The 12632-nt window shown below is 40.6% G+C and overlaps 1 protein-coding gene across 1 annotated transcript in view; it reads right to left on the bottom strand.

The window, feature by feature from the left end:
• Window positions 1-1130: 1130 nt before the first annotated feature.
• The window catches only part of LOC129250842 (hemicentin-1), a 336677-nt gene continuing 325175 nt past the window's right edge, over window positions 1131-12632 (bottom strand). The window contains exons 14-16 of the mRNA XM_054890469.1: window positions 9068-9352; window positions 3575-3699; window positions 1131-2105 (exon numbers count right to left, since the gene is read on the bottom strand). Of these exons, the coding sequence (XP_054746444.1) occupies window positions 1131-2105; window positions 3575-3699; window positions 9068-9352 (1385 nt within the window). The remainder of the gene's footprint in view (window positions 2106-3574; window positions 3700-9067; window positions 9353-12632) is intronic.

The raw sequence follows: 12632 nt of genomic DNA, 5'->3' as shown, positions 1-12632 counted from the left end.
TGACGGTGTTGGATACTTTCTTCCATATAAAAAATTGGCAAGCATTCGGTAATGGAAAAAAATTGTCAAAAATCAACCAGCAAAAAAATTGTCAAAAATCCACTTGAGATCGACTTATGTTTTTATAAAAAAATTATTAAAATTTAATGAAAAGTAAATAAATTGTCAAAAGTTGCTAATAATTCACTGGAATATAGTCATTTAACGAAGTGTTTGGCAATATAAAAAAAATAGTGTTCCATATTTGGTGTGAACTCTATTAAAAAATATTTCCTAATTGAAGCTGCCTAAATGCATTTCGTTTGATAGACAAATCAAATTTGTGAACTTAGTTTATAAGTTTATATATTCGGGTGTTAGGCCATTCCGGATGACTTGCCAAATCTCACTGAACAAATATGTCACCAGAGTTTCCCATTCTCAGTTGTCAAACGATATTTATCGTTATCGATAGCTCTCATGCAGCTAAAAAATCACCCGTCATAATCATAGACTCCGATAAATGAAATAATAATAAAAATAGTTTATCTGGCTTCTTTCAAAACACAAATTACGACTTCGAGGTATGTGTTTTCAGTCGGTAGAACGCATAAAAGAGAATTTGCGCCGAGAGCCGAAGATTTGATTCCGGAAATTGCGTTTGAGAAATGTTCTGTAATTGAAAAAACAAGTCGAAATTGATGGTTCCAATATTTCTCGTGCAAAACTTTGCTCTATCATTTATTTAACTACTTTGAAAAAAAAGATCCCCCACAAACCAATACTTATTTAAATGATTTCTACAATCATTCTTTAATCTGAATTATATTTGCCCTTCATGGCCCTTCATGGGTTTATAGTATTAATTACTGGCTCTTGTTTAAAAGTACAATTGTTCATTTGGATTGCGAAATACAAAGTTCTGGAAAAAATCGAAAAGCTAAATTTCAAAATTTCACTCCTGGTGTAATGCTTAGGCTCAGATATATGAATTTCCAAAGACTTTCTATTAAACCACTCAGTACCCGCTTTCCGACCAAACCGAATCAAACCCATTTAAATTTAAAATTTATACTTTGCCCCTTTCTCAATCCCACCCCAGTCTCATTACCTATAGCTAAATTCCGATTATGCTTAGTTTTCTTACACTCTTAAACGCAACTCTCCTGTTGTGAATACATCAACGGCGTTCGCACCGTCACGATTTCACGCGAATACGATTTTCCGATGGCCGAGAGGCCAGACAGCGAACTGCTCGGACTCGTCACCGCCGCTGTCGTCGTAGCCGAGCCGAGACCACTGCTATTGCTCGATACCAGCATTTGACCGGTGGCTTGTTGTTGTTGTAATTGTTGTTGCTGATGTTGTTGATATGTCGGTGGCATTGGCAGCGTACCATGATGATGATAAATATTGCCAGCGCTACCTTGAACAACTGCTGCCGCTGCCATCATTTGCAGCATCGATGAGGCGGATGTATTGTGTGTTTGTTGTTGTTGCTGTTGTTGATGTTGTTGATGTGATAGTTGCTGCTGTTGTATAAGTTGCTGTTGCTGCTGCTGCTGTTGCTGGTGATGATGGTTGTGTGGCAGCGTATGATAGCCGCCAGGATGTGAGGGTAAAGTGTACATCTGCACCGTGCCGGGGGATACGGTTGAGGGTGTACCCTGTGAGGCAGGTGACGAGATGCAAGGCGGGAATGGCGACACTGAGGCGGACGAAGAGCAGCCACCATTAGTGCTAGCGGTCGCTGCTGTTGCTGTGCCCCCCGTCGATGTTGATTTGTAGTGATCGATTTGCGCGTATATCGTTGGCTCTTCGAAGTAGTCGTAGGATGGTGGTGGTGGTGGCTGTTGCACTGCCGCTTGTGGCTTGTGGCGTTGCAGTGTGCTTGCACCAGCATTGGCTGGTATGCTGGGTAGCAGTTTGCGTACACTGGAGCCGTGCGGCAGTGTGCCACCGATTGTGACGGACATGTTGTTCGTATTTATACCGGCACCTTGCAGCAACATGCTGCTGCTGCAATCTACTGAAATGGATTTTTTGGGTAGACCAGTAGAACTGGCGCTGCCAATGGCAACGCTACCGGGTGCAAGCGAGAGTTCGGCATAGTGTAGCTCGTCGTCCTGGAAAGAGTAAGAAAATGGGAGTTATCGGAAGTATTCAACATGCTAATTTGAACAGTTCTCTGATTGTAAATAGTTTTTAGTCGCAAACAGGGAGACACTTTATAAATCTCTAATAAATTAAAAAAAATTTAAAATTTCTAACATTGAACTTATAGCCATGACGCTTTAAAAAAAATATTTTCGTGCGCTATTTGAGGTCTGATAATTAAAAAAGCGAAAGTAATAATTCTATAAGAACTATTGGAAGCTTTTGTGCTATGATTTAAAAGATCATAAATAAATACAGAATTTGGAGAGGTAAAAAAAGTAGTAGTGTCACCCGATGGTTGAAATTCCACTGGTTTATGGCATGTGGAATAAAAAATGATGCACCTAAAATTGAAAGCTACGACCAGTTAAATAAACTGAGTTCTAGTTTCCAGGATTTTCTGAATGCAGGACGCCTTCTACTGCCACAGAAGCAGCACCGAGGCCTCCTGAGCTATCAACCTGAAAAACGTATTATATTCAGGGCCGTAGAGAGCATATCCGGGCCCCGGGGGAAAATTAAAAATACGGGCCCTTTCCAATTATGTTTAATTCATATAAATACGTAGAATCTCGAGTCCGGACCCCTCTGAGAACTCCGGGCCCCGGGCTAAAAAGTCCCCGATCCCCCCCTCTCGTTGGACCTGATTATATTTACTGTATTTTATGTATTGTTATTTCAAATTCGGTGATTTCGTAGTGGTTGATTCATTTGTAATCCTCTTTTCCAACACATTTTCTCTATAAGCTCTTTCTATATATAATATTAACATCAAAAGCTCTCCTAACTATAAGTTTCTAGTTGGCATAAAGAAAAAAATGCATAAATGAATAAAATAACCACAGCTAATGCCGGGTGACAAACTCTTTGCGCAATTAATGCAAAATAATTCCACAAAGTTATTAAACATTCAATTTCGTTGTAAAACAAAGTAATTAAAACTTTGGCCGACTGTCTACAAGAAATCATCCTTGTGCAGCCTGTGTACCTAGAATACCTATCAACTAACTTATCTGAAGGTTCATACTCGTATTTACAAAGTCATGTTAACGACAATGCGACATCCGACAGCCGCGTACCCATCCTCATTTGCGCACCATTCGCGCGGTATTTCATCTTCATTATCGATGCACGGATGTCGCCAACGCCGGTGTGGCTAGCAACATAAAAGCCTGCCACTAACTTTTACTTCAAAATGTCCCACGTAAACGAACACATGCTTACCCATGCGCCACATTCAACAAAAACAAAAGAGCGCAAGTTGAAAAGAAGATGAGATAATAAATAAAAAAAAACTTTAAAATTAAAATGAAAGAAAAATAAAGCAAAATTGTACAAAAGTTGGCTGGCCAGCGCAACCCACAATGGCAATATTACTTTGAGAAGGTAGTACATAAAATTGTATGTATGTGTATTTGTGTGTGTATGTGCTCCTCACCTTGTTGCTTTGGTACATGCCAAGCTCGTCCGTTGATGGCTTACAGCTGATTTCCGCTTCACTTGTTGTGGACAGATGGCCGGATGGTGTTTGTGTTGCTGATTTCTGTTTGTATTCACCATCGACTGCAAAGAAATGAAGAATTTTCGAATTATGGAAAATAATTTGGCGAAGCTAAATATTGAACGAGCGTTTAATGAATAATTTAAAGGCTTTAAAATTACTCAAGCATTTTGAAACTGAGTACATTGAATTCTGAAGATGATAAACACCAGATATAAAACAGTAATGCGAATAATTAAATGTTTAAATATAAATTTCGAACCAGTTGTCGGAGCACAAAATTGAGAATTGCATGTGTTAAGGGGTTATATACAGTTAGAATTTTCAAAAAATAGATTTTTTTATATTTTTTTTCTTAAAGTACATATATTTTAGAACACACGAAGAAAATTTAATATCGTCCCGGTGAATATTTTCGAAGTTACAGGCAAATTTGAAAAGACGTTTCAGAGTGCTTTTCAAACTTTAATCGAAGATTATTTCTCACCGATAAATATTTTTTTTATAAACAATTTAAGGCCGAAATTTTGGTCAGAAATCAATCTTTTTTTTGAGAAACCGCCATTTTGTCAAAAAAATTTAGTTTGCTTATTCCTTCGATTCATTACTAGATTTAACATTATATATATAAACATAAATGGCGCGTACACCCTTTTTGGGTGTTTAACCGAGCTCCTCCTCCTATTTCTGGCGTGCGTCTTGAAGTTGTTCCGCAAATGGAGGGACCTACAGTTTTAAGCCGACTCCGAACGGCAGATATTTTTATGAGGAGCTTTTTCATGGCAGAAATACACTCGGAGGTTTGTCATTACCTGCCGAGGGGCGACCGCAATTAGAAAAATGTTTTTATTAATTTTGCTTTCACCGAGATTCGAACCAACGATCTCTCTGTAAATTCCGAATGATAGTCACGCACCAACCCATTCGGCTACGGCGGCCGCCTTTACTAATACTAAGCCTTAAAATATCTTAAAAAGATGACATGTGTACACATTTTTAGATCAATAAATTGTTTAAATTTTTTTCGGGAAAAATTCTGGAAAATTCACTTTTTTTCGGTTTTTCAACTGTATATAACCCCTTAAAAACATTATATGTGGTGATGGTTTGGAAGTATTTTCTTCGCGAAATTTTCTTAAACTAATTTTTTGGTAAAATGTCTATTAGGCATTAAATGCCGCGCATCTCTTAGCGAGATGTGTCATTTCACCTAATGATAACATGGGTTCCTGGCCATTGTGACATTGAGGGGGACTGCAGAACCGATGAACTAGCGAGACTCGGCACCAAATTGACTGATGAGTACATAGACAGCGATATATGTAGCCCGTGCAAACATGTAAACTACGTATCCGTGAGGAAATTGTAAGAGCAGCGAATGAAAGATGGCGTAATGAAGCCACTTGCAAAATCGTCCGACAGTTGGGGCCGACTATCAGTGCTAAACGCACAGAATCTCTGCTAAGTCAAAATAAACACAGTCTTAGCACAATGATCTCAGTCATAACGGGGCACTGCCTAATAGGCAGACACGCCCTAAAGATGGGTGTGCAAACAGATGACTCCTGCAGAAGTTGTCTAGACAAGGAAGAGGAAGAGACGATTCCGCACCTTCTGTGTCACTGTCCTGCTCTATCCAGATGCAGGCTCGCCATTTTGGGTGGACAATCCTTTAATGAATTAGAAGATCTCGCCTATGTCAAAATTAAGGATCTTACATTGGCTTAGGAGGGATAAGCGCTTCTTCCCCACGCGGTATCACAATGGGCCATGAGCCTGACTGCGTCCTACAGTGGACAACCGCTTCAACCTAACCTAACCTAGGTGTTTGGTCGAGCTTCTTGTCCTATTTGTTCTACAAGTGGAGGATCCTACAGTTTTAAGCCGCCTTCAAACGGCAAATGGTTTTTATGAGGACGTTTTTCTATTCTATTGGGCTGGGGAATAAGTTCATAGCGTTTTTAAATTTTCTTTTATTTTACGACTATTTATTTGCTGTTTGGCAAAGGGACCGTATTCATTCCATAGAACTCTTTTAGTTCTACAAAACTATGTTAATTGTATTTTTAAGTTATTTCATTTTCTATTAGTTTTAAGGCTTAGCAATGGAGTACCCAGGAGGCGAAATTCAACATTTTAGACAGCTGCTCTTCATCTTTTCATCGAGGTCAAAATTCAAAAAGTTGCTGAAGCCGTGACGTTTGCGACGTGTATGGAGAAGATGTCATAGGTGAAACGGAAACGAATTGGAAAGTTCTAAAATAGCAACGTCGATGGCACGTCCCGCAGCGGAAGGTCTTTTGGATTCGATGAAGAACGTCTCAAATCACTTTTGAAGGTAAACGTTTGCCAAACCAGGTGTGAATTGGCGGGGAAAAAATACTGTGACCATAAAACAATTCTAAGTCACCTTTATTTAATAGAATTTACCGGAAAATTGGGAGCCGACCTCAATGAAAAAAAAACAAAGAAAGTCGGCTTCAAATTGATTCTCAGCATCTTGCCCACCATCGAGCAACTCGCGGTCATAAACAGCATCTTTTGTACCGAATCGTCATGGGAGATGAGAAATGGTGCCTATATATCAATATGAAGTAAAGAAAGAAATGGGTGGCTCCAGGAGATACGCCACAGCGTCAATCCGTATCTTCATCCAAAGAAGATCATGATATGTGTTTGGTGGGATTGGGAGGGTATCGTGCACTGGCTAATGCTCGAAAAAACAGTCACGGTCAACTAGGAGCTTTAGTTTGCTCAGCTGCACCGCGTGAATGAGACTATTCGACTAAAAATGCCTGATCGATATGGTGAAACCATACTGCTTCACGACAACGCTAGGGTCTATGTTGCACAAGTCGTCAAAGCCGCACTCCATGAGCTCGATTGGGAGGTGCTTCATCATTCGCCGTATTCTCCGAACCTTGCACCGACCGATTACCATCCTTTCCGCTCCCTGTGAGATCATGTGATAAAAAGGAGGTTACCTTCTAAAGGGTGGTTAAATTTTAAAGGCCGACATTGAAGGTAAACCACACCTAAAGGTCAAGCTTTTTCTGCATTTCATTTGACATCTTTTAATTTCAGACTAACTCATTTCAACCATGGAAAGATACACAATCGAGCAATGCGTTAAAGTTATTCAGGCTTATTATGAAAACGGGCATTCAAAATGCATATCGCGCACTTCATCTTCAGTGATGAGGCACATTTTTACCTCAGTGGATTCGTCAATAAGCAGAATTGCCGCATTTGGGTGAATGACAATCCAAGAGTGATTGCCGAAAAACCAATGCACCCACAAAGAGTGACTGTTTGGTGCGGTTTATGAGCCGGCGGCATTATTGGGCCGTATTTTTTCCAAAATTAGGCCGGCCAGGCAGTTACTGTGAATAGTGTTCGCTATCGTGAGATGACGAACGAACTTTTTATGGTCCGAATCGGAAAATATGGATGTGGACGATATGTGGTTTCAACAGGACGGTGCCACTTGACACACAGCTAACGAAACTATGGCTATTTTGCGCGAAAGATTTGATGGCCGAATAATCTCACGTCGCGGCGATGTCAATTGGCCGCCAAGATCATGTGATTTGACAAACTTTTGAAGAAAAGATGTACGTCGTTAAGACAGCAACAATTCAAGAGCTAAAGGATGAGATAATTCGGCACATTAACTGCATAGAACCTCAATTATGCCTCAGCGCCATCGAAAATTTGGACCATCGGATGGAGGTGTGCCGCCAAAGCCGCGGCGGCCAGTTGGCCAATATTTTGTTCTATACACAATTGAGTTATATGAGTATTATCATAATAAGGAGAAATGCTAATAATTACTAAAAAAAATTCTATTTAATATATTTCAAAATAAACACCGGCCCTTGAAACTTAACCACCCCGTGTAACAAAGAGGTCCTTAAGAAATGTTACATCAACTTCTTTGACACCAGACCAGGCGATTTTTGGCTGAACGGCATCAAAAAATCGCTCAAGAAGTGGGAGAAGGCTATAAACAGCAGCGGTGACTATACATAAGTGATTAACTTATTAATATAATTATTGTTGTTTTGTTTGATTCAGTAAAAACGCTATGAACTTATTCCCTAATACCTTTTCTATCATTTTGGTGTTCCATGCACGGAGATTCGTACCTCTAATGGTAGTCACGCACCAACCCAACCGATCAGCAAAAAACAAACCCTAATTAAAAAACAACAACCATTTCTAAAACTAAATATTTATGTATATTGCATTTGAAAGTTGCAGTCTTTTGAGTGAACGTCAAATAAATAATTTTCTCTTGCCATTTTTAACATTTTTGCAAGAATTTTGGTTGTAGGTGCATTCCGATGCCATGAGGCAACTACTGCCATATGAGCGCATACTCAATGACCTTTTATAAAATGATAAATGTAAGTCTTCGGCAAAGTGAAAACAAAGAATTCATTAGAGCTCCAATAAATCTCACAGTTCTCGTATTCTATGTTTTCAAAAATTAAACATTGACAGGCATTTATGGCCAACCTACAACCTAAGGGCATACATACCTACATATGATATATGTATATTTTCAGTTACTTTATATGAACGGGAATAACTCCAACTGGCAACATACACAAAAATCAATTAACTAAATGCAGTTATAGGCAATTGCTACAAAATTTCGAATGTCGACCAGTGGCCAAGAAGATGCGGCACAATTCATATACATACAAGCAGATATATATCTTCATTTGTATGCCAGCTTTGCTGCACAGCAATGACTTCAGCACCAAGAAATATTCTTTATTTCATCGGTCGAAGGTAAGTAAAAGTTGAAAAGTATTTCGAATGACATTAAACGCCTGCATTGCTGACTGCATGAAAGTTTGCATGCATCTGAGTTTATGTACGTGCATGTTAAACATCATATATAGGTATGTACATACGTGCACACATCGCGTGTTATGCTATCTGTGGAATGTGCAAATGAGAGCGAATACATATCTACATCCATAACTGTATACAAGTGCCCATATGCACATAGATGTGAAAGAACAAATACTCCTTGTCGTTTTACGGTCGTGCTGCAATCGCTTGCCCTACGCTGTCACTGCCATGCTCCCTGGCATGCTGTGGTAATCCTCTGTATCCTGTTGCGTGCTGTCTGTTTTACCTTTTGAAGTCACACCCACACAAATTCGTTTAAGATTCTCTTGCACTTTTGCTTGCTTTGCACTCTTCATAGTGCCGTTTTCTTGTTGTCCATTTATCATGATCTACTTATGTATGTATAAATATGCAAATATTTATGTACGAGTATAACCACAGCACTTACTTCATCGCTTCGCAACCATTTCTTATACTCTAATGCCTTAAATACTACTTACAAGTACTTGCACTCTATACTATCTCTTTCGATTGCTTGCCACCGCCACCAGGCTGTTTACTCACCTTCATTATACGGCACCACATCAGGATTCTTCTCGTCGTACATTTCCTCCGAATGACTTAATGGCAATGAGATTTTATCCTTAATTTGCAAATTGCCTGGTCGTGAGAACTTCGCATTTTGATGTTGATATTTTTGCTGTTGTTTGTGTGAACGCAGCTTCAATGCTGCAATTGTTCCAATGGCAATACAAACCAAAGCCACCAATATGCCGACAAAGATGCCCACCGATAGTATGGGTGTGAGTTCGAAACTGGATTGTGTACCCTTGTAGGAGGTCAGAGCGACTGCAAAAATGGAGGAGATAAAACGTTGAAATGAGAAAAGTGGTAAAGAGTAAAGATAAAAGTCAATTGTAAAATGGGCAGATGTGTGCAAGGATATTCAAATAAAATTTATACATATTTGTCATGATTCAATTATTAAAGGTTTGTTCACTTCAGACATTAGGGTATTGACACTCCCTTACAAAATATTGTATTTGAAAACAGTGAAGAAAGAGGAATAAATTAAATCCGTTTTGGTAAAAATGGTAACAAAAAAAAAGTGTTTTTTACTTAAAACTACAAAAAAAATTAGTATATATGTACAAATCTATGATTGTAAATAAATATATGGTGTAAATAGAAGTTGGAGGATGATTCCATATGTAGAAGTCCACGCAAGTGGGGAAAGTTACTGATCGCCATTCACTTGGGAGTGGCCAGGACAATTCTTTCTCATATGGTTCAAGCAGCTCACAACTCCCGGGATTAGCCCAAGTATCCTCTGGGTAGCTTCCGAACACCCGTTCGGGAGTGAGCTAAAGTGAGAAGGCGAAATATTTCAGTATAGCTGGTTGTACGCTGGGTTAGGGACCCGCCACTTAAAATGAGGAACGTTATACTGCCGCCGAAAGAAAAGATGCTGCCTATAGAGCCACGCTGCTATCGGCCGTAACGCGAGCCATGCGGGATCGCTATAGAGAGCTAAGGAAAGGAGACGTATTATCCGACGGAAGAAACGAGAGGCCGAAATACGTGAGTGCGAAGAGCTTGAGATGCTGGCCAATAGGAACAACTCCCCAATATTCTACCAGAGAATTCGGCGGCTTACAGAAGGTTTCAAGACCGGCGCGTTTTCCTGTAAGACGGCGATTGGGTGACTGACATACAGGGCATTCTTAAATTATGGAGGGAACACTTCTCGAACCTATTAAACCAATCGTTGACGATGGAATTGTCGTTCCGCTACCCGATCATGACGAGGTGAGAATAGCAATAACGCAGCTAAAGAACAACAAAGCCGCGGGCGCTGACGTACTGCCAACTGAGCTATTCAAACATGGCGGCGAGGAGCTGTTAAGGTGCATGTATTAGCTTCTATGCAAAATATGGTCGGATGAAAACATGCCTCCCGATTGGAATTTAAGTGTGCTCTGCCCAATCCATAAGAAGGGCGATCCTTGTCTTCTAAATATCGCCTATAAGGTTCTACCGAGCGTATTGTGTGAAAGGCTGAAGCCCACCGTCAACCAACTGATTGGACCTTATCAGTGTGGCTTTAGACCTGGAAAGTCCACCATCGACCAAATATTTACAATACGCCAAATCTTGGGAAAGACCCACGAAAGGAGAATCGACACACACCATCCTTTCGTCGATCTCAAAGCTGCATTCGACAGTACGAAGAGGAGTTATCTGTATGCTGCGATGTCTGAATTTGGTATCCCCACAAAACTAATACGGCTTTGCAAGATGACGTTGCTCAACACCAGCAGCGCCGTCAGAATTGGGAAGGACCTCTCCAAGCCGTTTGATACCAAACGAGGTTTCAGACAAGGTGACTCGCTGTGGTGTGACTTCTTTAACCTGATGTTGGAGAGCATCATACGAGCCGCAGAACTTAATCGCTCAGGCACAATATTTTATAAGAGCGTACAATTGTTGGCGCATACCGATGATATTGACATTATCGCTCGTAACAACCGCGCTGTTAGTTCTGCCTTCTCCAAACTGGATAAAGAGGCAAAGCGAATGGGTCTGGTGGTAAACGAGGACAAAACGAAGTACCTCCTGTCTTCAAACAAACAGTCGGCGCACTCGCGTATCGGCACCCACGTCACTGTAGACAGTTATAATTTCGAGGTTGTAAAAGACTTCGTTTATTTAGGAACCAGCATTAACACCGATAACAATGTCAGCCTTGAAATCCAACGTAGAATCTCTCTTGCCAACAAGTGCTACTTTGGACTAAGTAGGCAACTGAGCAATAAAGTCCTCTCCCGACGAACGAAACTGACACCCCACAAGGCTCTCATCATTCCCGTCCTAACGTATGGCACAGAAGCTGGGACGATGACAACATCCGATGAAGCGACGCTTTGAGTGTTTGAGAGAAAGATGCTGTGTAAGATTTTTTCACTGCATGTGAATCGTGCATGGTGGATTTTTCAGCAATACCGTAAAGCATTTGGTAAAACTAGGGGTCTGAAACCTGCTGTGGTCCTATGGATATACACAGCACTTATCAGACCAATCATCACTTACGCTTCTGTAGTCTGGTGGCGACGGAGCATGGCTAAGTCCACAATTCGGGAACTATACAGGCTACAAAGAAGTGAATGTTTATGCATGTGGTTTTTGGCGCGAAGACGGAACTTCGGGACACAGAGAAATCTTTAAGTTGCTATCTGAGCAGTATCCGCTGTTTTTGGCACCTAAATACGACTTGATACCCACAATTTCATTTGGAAGGAAATTTGATGTCAGCAATCCAGAATGCATGCAGGAAGGTTTGACGGATATTTTCTTTACCGATGGGTCCAAGAATGGAATAGGGTCTGGAGCCGGATGGTACTTAAACGATAGTAATAAGTATCACCATGCTAAGGGAGAAATGGCAACTGTTTCTCAAACAGAAGTTTTTGCCATCCTGAAAGTAGACGAATGGATAATCGAGAGGAAATGGAGCGGGAAACAGATTGGAGTTTTCAATGATAGTTAGGCTGCACTAAAGACCCTCAAAGATTGTTTAAGAATGCAAGAAAAGACTTAATTCTGTCGCAAGACAAAATAGGCTTGTACTTATATGGGTTCCAGGCCACTCCGGTATTCAAGGAAACGAAATTGGAGCTGAATTGCCCAAACGTGGTTCAGCGGTTCCCGCACAAGGGCCAATGCGAATAATCGGAATCAGTTCTGCAGGAATCATGAATTGGACTAGCGATTATGCAGGCAATCTACATAAAGAGCGATGGTCCGGTCTAGAACGCTGCAGAACTGCAAAGTGTTTTGTGACAAGTCCGAAGAGAAAACTGTCAAACTTTCCACTTAAACTTGGAAGAAAAGTACATTCGGTTGATGGTCGGTATCATTACAGGACACAACCCATGAGGTCAGCATATGACTACCGTTGGAATCATTGAGGACACAATGTGCCTGCCATGCTAGGAGGAGGCGGATAGCACTGAGCACTTTCTCTGTGAGTGTCCCGCCTTTGCTAGAGCACGGCTACGAGTTTTGGGTTCCAATGTCGTGTGAATGAGTAATATTCATTCTCTAAAACTGTAGGATATTTACAGATTTG

The sequence above is a fragment of the Anastrepha obliqua genome, chromosome 1, assembly GCF_027943255.1.
Source record: "Anastrepha obliqua isolate idAnaObli1 chromosome 1, idAnaObli1_1.0, whole genome shotgun sequence".
NCBI classification, from domain to species: domain Eukaryota; kingdom Metazoa; phylum Arthropoda; class Insecta; order Diptera; family Tephritidae; genus Anastrepha; species Anastrepha obliqua.
The sequence above is the reverse complement of the archived record's forward strand: the minus strand, read 5'-3'. Positions and strand labels throughout refer to the sequence as shown.